The sequence below is a fragment of the Pollachius pollachius genome (assembly GCF_949987615.1).
Source record: "Pollachius pollachius genome assembly, chromosome: 13".
Classification (NCBI taxonomy): domain Eukaryota; kingdom Metazoa; phylum Chordata; class Actinopteri; order Gadiformes; family Gadidae; genus Pollachius; species Pollachius pollachius.
Genome location: NC_136946.1, coordinates 3,134,931 through 3,145,705, shown reverse-complemented (window position 1 = coordinate 3,145,705; position 10,775 = coordinate 3,134,931). Strand labels below are relative to the sequence as shown.

The 10,775-nt window shown below is 53.4% G+C and overlaps 1 protein-coding gene across 1 annotated transcript; it reads right to left on the bottom strand.

Moving 5' to 3' along the window:
* Positions 1 to 516: 516 nt before the first annotated feature.
* On the bottom strand, positions 517 to 10,201 carry kifc1 (kinesin family member C1). The gene is made up of 12 exons (XM_079749650.1): positions 10,164 to 10,201; positions 9,484 to 9,510; positions 8,513 to 8,623; positions 6,984 to 7,203; positions 5,958 to 6,610; positions 5,688 to 5,774; positions 4,377 to 4,739; positions 3,733 to 3,871; positions 3,069 to 3,208; positions 2,841 to 2,914; positions 1,584 to 1,659; positions 517 to 943 (listed from the first exon to the last, which is right to left on the bottom strand). Exons 2-12 carry the CDS (start codon positions 9,496 to 9,498, stop codon positions 899 to 901), a joined length of 1,923 nt encoding a protein of 640 aa, XP_079605776.1. The 5' UTR covers positions 9,499 to 9,510; positions 10,164 to 10,201; the 3' UTR covers positions 517 to 898.
* Between the last annotated feature and the right edge of the window lie 574 nt (positions 10,202 to 10,775).

The following is a 10,775-nucleotide window of genomic DNA, read 5'->3' as shown; positions in this document are numbered from 1 at the left end:
TTGTTTTGGCAATCAGTTCTCGTCGTTCACCTTCGGGATTCGTTCTGACCGAATCGCACGGTACAGTTGTGAAACGGACTTGGGCACGGTACAGATGGCCCAGTGTGAGTGCGCCCTAAGACCTAAGGAGAACTTCGTCTTTCTTGGTTATTCCCGACAGATATAAAACACAGCAGAGCCAGACTTCGGCCGACAAAAAAAAGAGAGTAAAACAATAACATCCATCTGGGTCTGGATCCTGGAAACCATAGCAACGACTGATGGCGAGGCGCCGTTATAATGCCCTCTCCTACATGGGCATGACCAGAAGGAGTGAGTTGTCAAGAACACAGTTTAACTTAAAGGAAGCAGTTGTTGGGTAGCATATTAAGACTAACAGTTCTAATGACAAGACTGAAAACCCTGCCCTGCGGAAAATATATAAGACAGAAAAACTTATTTGCATTATTGTTTGCCAAAAGAAGAAGGAAGCAACGTAAACACTGGCCGATATAAATGTGTAAAATGACGCAGAGTGACACCACGTGTCAGTGACTTGATTCTGTTTAATCAAAGACCATCACAGACATTTAGACCGAAGGACGTTGGACACCACCAACTCAAACTGTTATATTTACAAGCTAGTCCTTTGCTTTGGTCTCAACCAGAAATACACGTTATAAAGTTATTATAGTGAGATGGATAAAAAAAAACGATCAGGCATTGGGTACAGATTCTTCATATTGTGCTATGCTCACTACTGCGTTACATCGCTAAAACAGGGTTTAATACAGCGTAAGCACAATGCAAAAACACAGCGCTACTAAAATAATATTTATTAGAAAAATCCCATTTTAAAATATTCAACAAAAAGGTTTTTCAAAATAAAAAAACGGGTACTGGTTGTAAAAAGAACCCCTCATTTCTTGTTGGCGGATGCTGTTCCAACAAAACAGTCGTTCACCTGCAAGGAGAGAGAACAGGAGTTAGTGTAAGAGGAGGAGGAGAGGTAGGGTAAGATGAGGAGGAGGAGGGAGGAAGAGTTAGATGAGGAGGAGTTAGAGTAAGATAAGGAGCGAGAACAGGGGAGTTAGGAGGCGTTGGAGTTAGATGAGGAGGGAGTAGGAGTTGGATGAGGAGGAGAGAGGAGGCGTTGGAGTAGGGTGAGGAGAGAGGAGTGAGTAAGATGAGGAGGAGAGAAGAGGAGGAGGAGAGAGGAGGCGTTGGAGTAGGATGAGGAGGAGTTACAGGAGGAGGAGAGAGGAGGAGGAGGAGACAGGAGGCGTTGGATTGGATGAGGAGTGAGAGTAAGATGAGGAGGAGAGAGGAGGAGGAGGAGAGAGGAGGCGTTGGAGTAGGGTGAGGAGAGGAGTGAGTAAGATGAGGAGGAGAGAAGAGGAGCAGGAGAGAGGAGGCGTTGGAGTAGGATGAGGAGGAGTTACAGGAGGAGGAGAGAGGAGGAGGAGGAGACAGGAGGTGTTGGATTGGATGAGGAGTGAGAGTAAGATGAGGAGGAGAGAGGAGGAGGAGGAGGAGGAGAGAGGAGGCGTTGGAGTAGGATGAGGAGGAGGAGGAGGAGGAGGAGGAGGAGGAGGGTGTCCCACCTTGCTGGCGAAGCGCAGGGAGTTCAGAGACTCGCCGAAGCTGTCAGGCTCCGGCGCAATGTTGACAAACATCAGGCTGCAGAGAGGACAGGGGGAGGAGTTTCAATCACATCCCATAATAGTCCTCTGAGGGGGGGGGGGGGGGTGCTCTCATGCCAGAATGGCAAGAATACTCTCGCTGTGGTCATTGCGTGTTTTCATTCCGATTCAGAGGTCGACGGTTCGATTCTTAAACACTTATCGATGCATCTCAATGCATCGTGATTTTCAAAATAATGTATATACATCTGAATTTGCAACTCAGAGTTTGCTAATCACTTCCTACTTTTGTGATGATCATTAAAGACATCAACCGATTTTTACCTTATCTAATATTTTATTAGAGAAAACACTTTTGTCACAAATATAACTTTATGAACAATGCAATGATCAATGCAGCTCGCATTACAACACACTATGGAAGTAGGTAAAAAATAACTAATCTTTCTTTTCTATGTCATTAAAGAAAGAGCTGCTCTTAGTCAATTATAAGAATAAGAACTTGTTCGTTGTTCTTGTGTCTGGCTGTGAGTTTGCGTGCATGCTATGCGTAGGCTGAATCGCAATCGCATCAAGACAAATCCGATTGGCCAATACACATAGCCTGGTCCTACCAGACTCTCGTACTTCATTTCATTGGCACAGAGAGTCTGGACCTACTCAATTGACTAACGTGAACTCACTTGAAGGCGGGTGTCTGTTGAAGTTTAAAACTATTGGATCTGCCCAGTGCCACTCTGGATCTGCCATAACCAAACGCTAACGTTTTGCCGGGAATCACGTTGCGCACAGGCTGTAAACAAACCAAACGCTGTGCGTAAAGATGTCCGTCAACGAGAGCTGACTTTAACGTCATTGTTTTCAGAGAAAGAAATCTGATTATGAACTTATCTGAATCGAGACGGAATCGTTCTAGAGAGAATCGCTGTGCATCGAAGAATCGATTATTTTTCCCACCCCTATTGTTTATGGATACAAATATATGTAGATTTTGAATGCATTTGTGCATATTTCAATCATATACTTAATTTCTATCATTATTTCCTCTTGGGCAGAGAGCAACGGTGACAAACCATTTCCTTTTGGACTCTCTAAACCGCGCTGATCTAAAACGATCCATGGGCCGTTTAGGGCACACTACGGAAACACATTGTCCACCTCTTCCCCGTATGCTTTAGACAAGACAAGGCAGAACAAGACAGACAGACGGACACTCACGTCTTGCTGTTCCCTCCCAGGCAGCTCTGCAGCAGGTAGGTGAGCTTCGAGTTCCTGTATGGGATGTGGCTCTCCTGTAACACACACACACACACACACACACACACACTCAGATGTTTTGCCTGAGAGACTCCGCCGTTTGTGAGATCACAACTTCCGTTGTGATGTCTGGGGGGGGGGGCGCTTAGAACCGAGACGGGGGCCAGGGGTAACGGCTGGTGTCCTGACCTTGTTGGCCAGGGCGGTGATGACGAGGCCCAGGTTTGAGAGGGAGCCATTGATGGCCGTCATCTCCTTGAAGCGCTCGCCCTGGGCCTGGCTTTTTAGCACACGCTCGCTGCCCGCCAGGTCCACCAGGCACAGAGTGGCTGCGGGGAGAGAGAGCTCCGTTAGAGGGGGTCAGGGCCCAGGCCAGGCCGTGTCCCCGACGACCGGGACAAAAAAAAAAAAAAAGCGCTCCACAAGACGGCCTGACGCTCAACCCGGTTCGTGCACACGTTCGCACGCCGGCCACGCCAGGGGCGGCAGCCCGCTCGTCGGGAGCAGCGGGCGGGGGGGGGGGGGGAGGCGTCGCCCCGCTCAGGGGCACCTCGGCACACGCCTTGGGAGGAGCCGGGGGAGTCGAACCGCCGACCTTCCGGTGGCCGGCCGAGCCGCACGGCGAACCGAGGGAAGGCGAAACGGAGGGAAGGCTGGAGGCCGGTGCACGGGTGACGGTGGGCTTCAACGCGGAGGGAGGAAGCCCCCCCCCCCCCACCCCAAGGAGGGCTTCGCCTCAACGTGAACCCCGACCCTCTCACCCCCCATGCCAGGCGCTGTATTGCTGAACCCGGTTCCCCTGCAGCGTTAGCGTTAGCATAGGGCCCCCCCCAAAACACCCTCACACACTCACATTTGCAGCGGACGTCGCGGCCGGCGTTCTCTCCCTGGATGTCCAGCTGGAACACCGAGTGGGAGCGCGAGGAGCGGTCGTTCAGGCTGGTCTGCGCCGTGGAGCGGTTCTGATTGGCTACGGCGATGAGGTTCTGCACCTAGGGGGCGACGAGCGACAGCAGCATGACGCACGCGCGGAACGTTGGCGCAGTACAATGTGGCGTTAGCACAGTGCCGTGTATCATTAGCATAGTGCTGTGTAGCGTTAGCACAGTGCTGTGTGGCGTTAGCACAGCGCTGTGAAGCGTGAGCACAATGCTGTGTAGCGTTAGCACAGTGCCGTGTAGCATAAGCATAGTGCTGTGTATCATTAGCATAGTGCTGTGCAGCGTTAGCACAGTGCCGTGTAGCATTAGCATAGTGCCGTGTAGCATTAGCATAGTGCTGTGTAGCATTAGCACAGTGCTGTGCAGCGTTAGCACAGTGCCGTGTGTAACATTAACCTCATGCTATATAGCGTTAACATAGTGCTGTGCAGTGTTAGCAGTGCCGTGTGTAACATTAACCTCATGCTATATAGCGTTAACATAGTGCTGCGTAGCAGTGACAGCCGTGGCGGTGCAGGCTAGCCAAGGCGGCGGCGGCGCGCGTCAGCGTGTGTACCTGGTCCTCGGTGGCGACCTTCTGGTAGGTCAGGTTGGTGACGCTGATCTCGTTGGCGGCCGACTTGCGGATCTCGTGCTCGGGCCGCTTGCTGGCCTTGCCGGCGTAGAGCAGGTCCCGCAGGCTCTCGTTGTAGACCTCCACGAAGCTGGCCGTGAACGAGAACTCCCAGCCCTGGGCGCCGAGCTTGTGCGCGGCCAGGAACACCTGCTGCACGGCGCGGGGGATGACGCCCGCCGCCAGGTGGGAGTCCCCCCCCTCCATGGTGAAGGTCTTGCCGCTGCCCGTCTGGCCGTAGGCGAAGCAGCACACGTTGTAGCCGTCCAGCGCGGACTGCACCAGCAGGGAGATCTCCTCAAACACCTGCCGGAGGAGGGGGGAGGGAGGAGGAGGACAGAGGGGTGATTAAGGAGAGGAGGAGGAGGGGTCCAGAGGGAGGGGAGGAGGAGGAGGAGGGAGAGAAGGAGGAGTCCAGAGGGAGAGGAGGAGGAGTCCAGAGGGAGAGGAGGAGGAGTACAGAGGGAGAGAAGGAGGAGTCCAGAGGGAGAGAAGGAGGAGTCCAGAGGGAGAGAAGGAGGAGTCCAGAGGGAGAGAAGGAGGAGTCCAGAGGGAGAGGAGGAGGAGTCCAGAGGGAGAGGAGGAGGAGTCCAGAGGGAGAGGAGGAGGAGTACAGAGGGAGAGAAGGAGGAGTCCAGAGGGAGAGGAGGAGGAGTCCAGAGGGAGAGGAGGAGGAGTACAGAGGGAGAGAAGGAGGAGGAGTCCAGAAGGAGAGAGGGAGTACAGAGGGAGAGAAGGAGGAGTACAGAGGGAGAGAAGGAGGAGTCCAGAGGGAGAGGAGGAGGAGTCCAGAGGGAGAGGAGGAGGAGTCCAGAGGGAGGGGGGTGATTAAGGAGGAGGAGGAGGAGATTAAGGAGAGGAATCCAGAGGGAGAGGAGGAGATTGAGAAGGATGAGGAGGAAGAGGCGTCCAGAGGAGGAGGAGGAGGAGATTGAGGAGGATGAGGAGGCGTCGCCGGGGGAGGGAGTACAGCAGGAGAGGGACCACCAGGAGTAAATCAGTTCATCCAAGAGCTTGATTGGCAATAACGTTTTGTGGCGGTGAAAGGCCTTGGAAGGCTTAGAGCCCAAAACCTTTAGAGCGGAGATAACCTGAAGGCTTAGCGCCGACAGTTCACAGCAGGTGGAGGTGAAGAACTGCCATGTGGCTCATCTGCGGACGACGACGCCACAAAGGCCTTTGTGGCGTCGTCGTCCGCAGATGAGCCACATGGCAGGGGAAACAAAGCCGGCCGCCGCGTGGACGAGTGCATACCTCCTGCTGGCTGGCACTGGGGCCGAACACGCGGTCGAAGCTGAAGTTGTAGGTCTTCTGCGTGTCCCCTGTCCGGCCCACGTGAGACTGAGGAGACACAGAGGGGCAGGGGTCAGGGGTCACTCTTCCTACCTCTACTGTGGAGTGGAGCGTTCCGGTGGCCGACACGGTGGCCCCGCCCCCCATGATGCACCCGCAGAACACACGGTGTGGATTAAGTCCGGGTTACGGCCTGCCTCCGCGGGTGGCATCAGGGGACGCGTCGCTCACCTCCTCGGACCTGGCTAGGACCAGGGCCTTGTTGTCTTCGGGGGGCAGCAGGATGTGGGGGCTGGGGCCTCCGCCCACCAGGGGGCGCACCCTGCAGAACACCCTGATGTTCCCCTTCAGCTCCTGCAGCGTGTTGTGCAGCTGCCGCCGCTCCATCTCGCCGGCGTGCAGCGCGTCCTTCTGCTGGCCCACCGCCTCCTGCAGGAGGCGGACCTCCTGCTCCCGCTGCAGGAGGCTGGCCTGGAGCCGCTCCAGGCCGGCCTCCTGCAGGAGCAGCTTCATCTTCACGGCCTGCAGCTCCAGCTCCTGGCTGTCGCGGAGCGTCGTCACCACCTTGTGCGTCTCCTGCAGGCTGCCCAGCTCCCTCTGCAGGCCGTGGCGCTCCGCCGCCTCCCGCTCCAGCTCCTCGCGGACCGCCGCCAGCTCCCGCAGCTGATCCCGGTACGCGCCGATCTGGCTCCTCTGGCTCTCCAGCTCCTTCCCCATCTGCGCCTCCCTCTGCTGGGCGGAGGCCACGGCGCCCCGGAGCTCCCGGGTCTCCTCCTGCGCCGTCCGGTCGCGGCTCTGGTACGTCTGCAGCTTGGCCTGCATGTCGCTCACCTTGCCCCGCATGTCCCAGCCCGGCCGCCGCCCGGCCGCCGGCCCGCCCGCCGCTAGGGAGCAGACAGACATCCACCGACGCCGTGGTTACCACACGCCTACCTCTGAATGACCGGGATTCATTACCTCGAGGGCATCCAGCAACGCTTTGAGATGGACCAATCAGGGTTGTTCTGGATTGTGTGTGTGTGTGTGTGTGTGTGTGTGGGGGGGGGGGGTAACGTCGACTAACCAATACCGTTAAAGTTGGGTGGATGAAAATAGTCTACATTTTCTTTTCTAACAATGTCAACAACAGCGCCCTCTTACACGTCGGGTGTCTGTGATTGGTGCGTCTATATCCCAGCATCACGTTCACCCTCCACTAAGACCCGGGCCAACAGTCCACTACGGACCGGACCCCCCCCAGAGCTAACGTCCACCCACCTGCTTTGTTGGAGGACGCCGGCGGCGGCCTGGCCCCGCCCCTCGGCGCCACCGACGCCACGTTCTGCCTGAGGACGCCTCTGGACGGAGCGGCGGCCACCGTGGCAGCACCCGTGGGCCGCGGCGCCCGCGGGACGCTGGCGGCGGGCGGGCGCCGGGCGGGGGCGGTGCTGAGGGCCGCCTTGGGCCTCGCCGGCTCCGCCTCCCGGCGCTGCTTCTTCTGCAGAGACAGGACACGCCCCCATCAGACTGATGCACACACCTGGACAGGTAGCCGCCTGCCTGCCTGTCTGTCCGTCTCCACCTGGACAGGTAGCCGCCTGCCTGTCTGTCCGTCTCCACCTGGACAGGTAGCCGCCTGCCTGTCTGTCTGTCTCCACCTGGACAGGTAGCCGCCTGTCTGTCTGTCTCCACCTGGACAGGTAGCCGCCTGTCTGTCTGTCTCCACCTGGACAGGTAGCCGCCTGTCTGTCTGTCTCCACCTGGACATGTAGCCGCCTGTCTGTCTGTCTGTCTCCACCTGGACAGGTAGCCGCCTGTCTGTCTGTCTCCACCTGGACAGGTTGCCGCCTGTCTGTCTGTCTGTCTCCACCTGGACACACTGTCTGTCTGTCTGTCTCCACCTGGACACACTGTCTGTATGTTTGTCTCCACCTGGACAGGTAGCCGACTGTCTGTCTATCTCCGTCTGGATAGGTAGCAGTCTGTGTCTGTCCGTCCATCTAACCAGCTAGTTGTGTTGCCTCAACCTAACCAGCTAGTTGTGTTGTCTCAACCTAACCAGCTAGTTGTGCTGTCTCAACCTAACCAGCTAGTTGTGCTGTCTCAACCTAACCAGCTAGTTGTGCTGTCTCAACCTAACCAGCTAGTTGTGCTGTCTCAACCTAACCAGCTAGTTGTGTTGTCTCAACCTAACCAGCTAGTTGTGTTGTCTCAACCTAACCAGCTAGTTGTGTTGTCTCAACCTAACCAGCTAGTTGTGTTGTCTCAACCTAACCAGCTAGTTGTGGTGTCTCAACCTGACCAGCTAGTTATGCTGTCTCAACCTAACCAGCTAGTTGTGTTGTATCAACCTAACCAGCTAGTTGTCTCAACCTAACCAGCTAGTTGTCTCAACCTAACCAGCTAGTTGTCTCAACCTAACCAGCTAGTTGTCTCAACCTAACCAGCTAGTTGTGCTGTCTCAACTTAACCAGCTAGTTGTGCTGTCTCAACCTAACCAGCTAGTTGTGCTGTCTCAACCTAACCAGCTAGTTGTGCTGTCTCAACCTAACCAGCTAGTTGTGCTGTCTCAACCTAACCAGCTAGTTGTGCTGTCTCAACCTAACCAGCTAGTTGTGTTTTCTCAACCTAACCAGCTAGTTGTGGTGTCTCAACCTAACCAGCTAGTTGTCTCAACCTAACCAGCTAGTTGTGCTGTCTCAACCTAACCAGCTAGTTGTGTTGTCTCAACCTAGCCACATGGCCAATCAGAGGCTGGGGTCATGCCGTTGCCACAGTAGGATTGGTTGATTAGCGTCAGGGCGTACCTGGGCTGGTTGGCCTGTGCTCTCCATGCTGCCGCCGCTGCTGCTGCTGTTGTTGCTGCTGGCCTGGAGCACTCGCTTTGCTGACATCACAGGCAGACGAGACAAAGCGTTCTGCAAACACCACACACACAGACACACACTTAGGCGGCTGCATTGGGTCGAGTGTTGACGTGATGAAAGTACGACGGCTGGTTCACATCGTGATGGAGGATGAAACACAGTTGCCTTTCGAAATGAATTGACGCTTCGAGGGAAAAGCTGACGGCCAGATTTAAGAACCCATCTTTCGTAGAAATATTAAATCATAACTTTAATACACAATTATAAACATTACAGTAACCTTGTTTGTTGTTTACATTCTCTTGTTTACAAGATACCTTTCTTCCCCTCTCTAACTGAGAGAGGCTAAGATCATTCACATTTGGATTCCCAGTGCAGCCACTAAGTCTGATACTGAGGCCAGGCCAATCGACTGACTTCTATGTTGTGTAGATTCCTTTAACAGTCTTGCCGACATGTCCACTTCCCCCATAGTCTATTGCAGTTTAACTTGGCCTCTATCGCCAATCCTAAACTCTCCACGATGGTCACTCCCACTTACCTTTGTTACCTGTGTATTCACTACCCACAATGCAAACGTTTCCCTATAAGAATCTTGTTCACCCATTGTCTCCCTGAATGTATCCTTGGTAACTTTCCCATGATCATGCTCTAATATTAAATCAAATATTTCGCTGGCCGAAATGTCCTAAAACAAAGTTTCTCTTCATCACTATCTTAGGGAAATATTGAGCAATCGAAAGAAAGGATTCAAACAGCTAACAATACCATGCAAATCTTGAATAAGTGCGTAACAAAACCTTTCAATGAGATACAAATATGGTAGGCATATAAACAAGCAATTAACTGAAATGATGTGAACCAGAAACCAGCAGCGCGGATGGGTGTGTTGATGTTGTGATGGAACTCACCTCTTTGCTGCTCATAACTCTTCTTGCCTGGTAAAAAAAAAAAAAAAAAACATTGTGGAGAACAATTACCCTCACATCGGTATGATCGGCGTCCTGTTAATACATGACCTAGACTGCTTCGCGACCGAACCACCTCTACTGCCCACCCCTTCACGGATAGCCCAGTTCATACATGACCTCCAGAGAGCCCAGTTCATGGACATACGAGTCTGATCGGATTGTCCTGACGCTGAGGAACCCAGCTGGGGTTAAATCACTTCAGCTCACTTTACAAGTTAACACACTTCTGGACAGAAAGAGAGGCTAATGCTTACAAAGATTCATCTTGGTGAAACCGAAGCCACCCGAGTACCGCAGCATTTAAAAGCACCCAGGTAAGACTTATGACCGCATGAATATGGCTCTCTATGGAGGGACTCCATAGAGAGCCATATTCATGCGATCATAAGTCTTATCTATCTATCTTATCTAGTCGTATCTATCCAGAACCTTTTAGTCCAGATGCGACACATGAATAAGGGGCGCTCTCTGCGGAGTCCCTTCCATGGAGTGCCTATTCATGTGATCATGAGTCGTATCCGGACTCGAAGGTTCTGGATACGGAACCGGACGGTGGGAACACAAGTGACCGACTTTGCGGATCGATTACGGTGATTTTAATGTTTGTTTATCGGCCTTACCGTGGCTCGGGTCTGATGTTGGACGTCTTTCCTTCCTGATCCGCAGCCGTTTGAATTTGAAACTCGTCAGTTTCCTTGGGCGCATCACAGCCGCCGCTCGGATTGGTCGGACCGGCACTGGCCCAGCCCCCCTGGCCCCGCCCCGCCCAATCAGATCGCCCCGTTGGGCCTGGGCGCGCCAGTTTCAGCTGTTTGAATTATTTTCAGAAGGATCCCGACGGTGAGGATGACTCACGTCGGATTAACGTCAACATAGAGGATGAGAACGTTAAACACAGGTTGAGGGGCAGTTAATAAATAGATAATTATTATTATTTGCATTAGTATTACGTTGTTTGGTTTATTTTATTTTACTGCGACAGGTCATTCTTTTATGTCTATTTCTAATCAAATAAATAAATAATACTTGTTTTTATAATATAGCGCTCATGGACCACTGCCTGTTCATGGTTGTTTATATTCTGCATGATTGTCGACTCATCGATCAGCATGTCCCTTAATGCAATATGAGGCCCCGTCCACACGGAGCCGAAACGGGCGAAAACAATCCGGTTTCGTTTTATGTTTAGGTTCAGGAATATCTCCGTAAAGACGGAGTCATTGCGAAACCGC

Bases quoted from the DNA above. Each gene is read 5' to 3' on its own strand.
- kifc1 (XM_079749650.1), bottom strand. The intron at 3,872-4,376 runs GTACACACGCTG...GTCGCCCCCTAG, and splicing joins AGGTCGCCACCGAGGACCAG to GTGCAGAACCTCATCGCCGT. The intron at 944-1,583 runs GTGGGACACCCT...CTCTCCTTGCAG, and splicing joins CCCTGCGCTTCGCCAGCAAG to GTGAACGACTGTTTTGTTGG.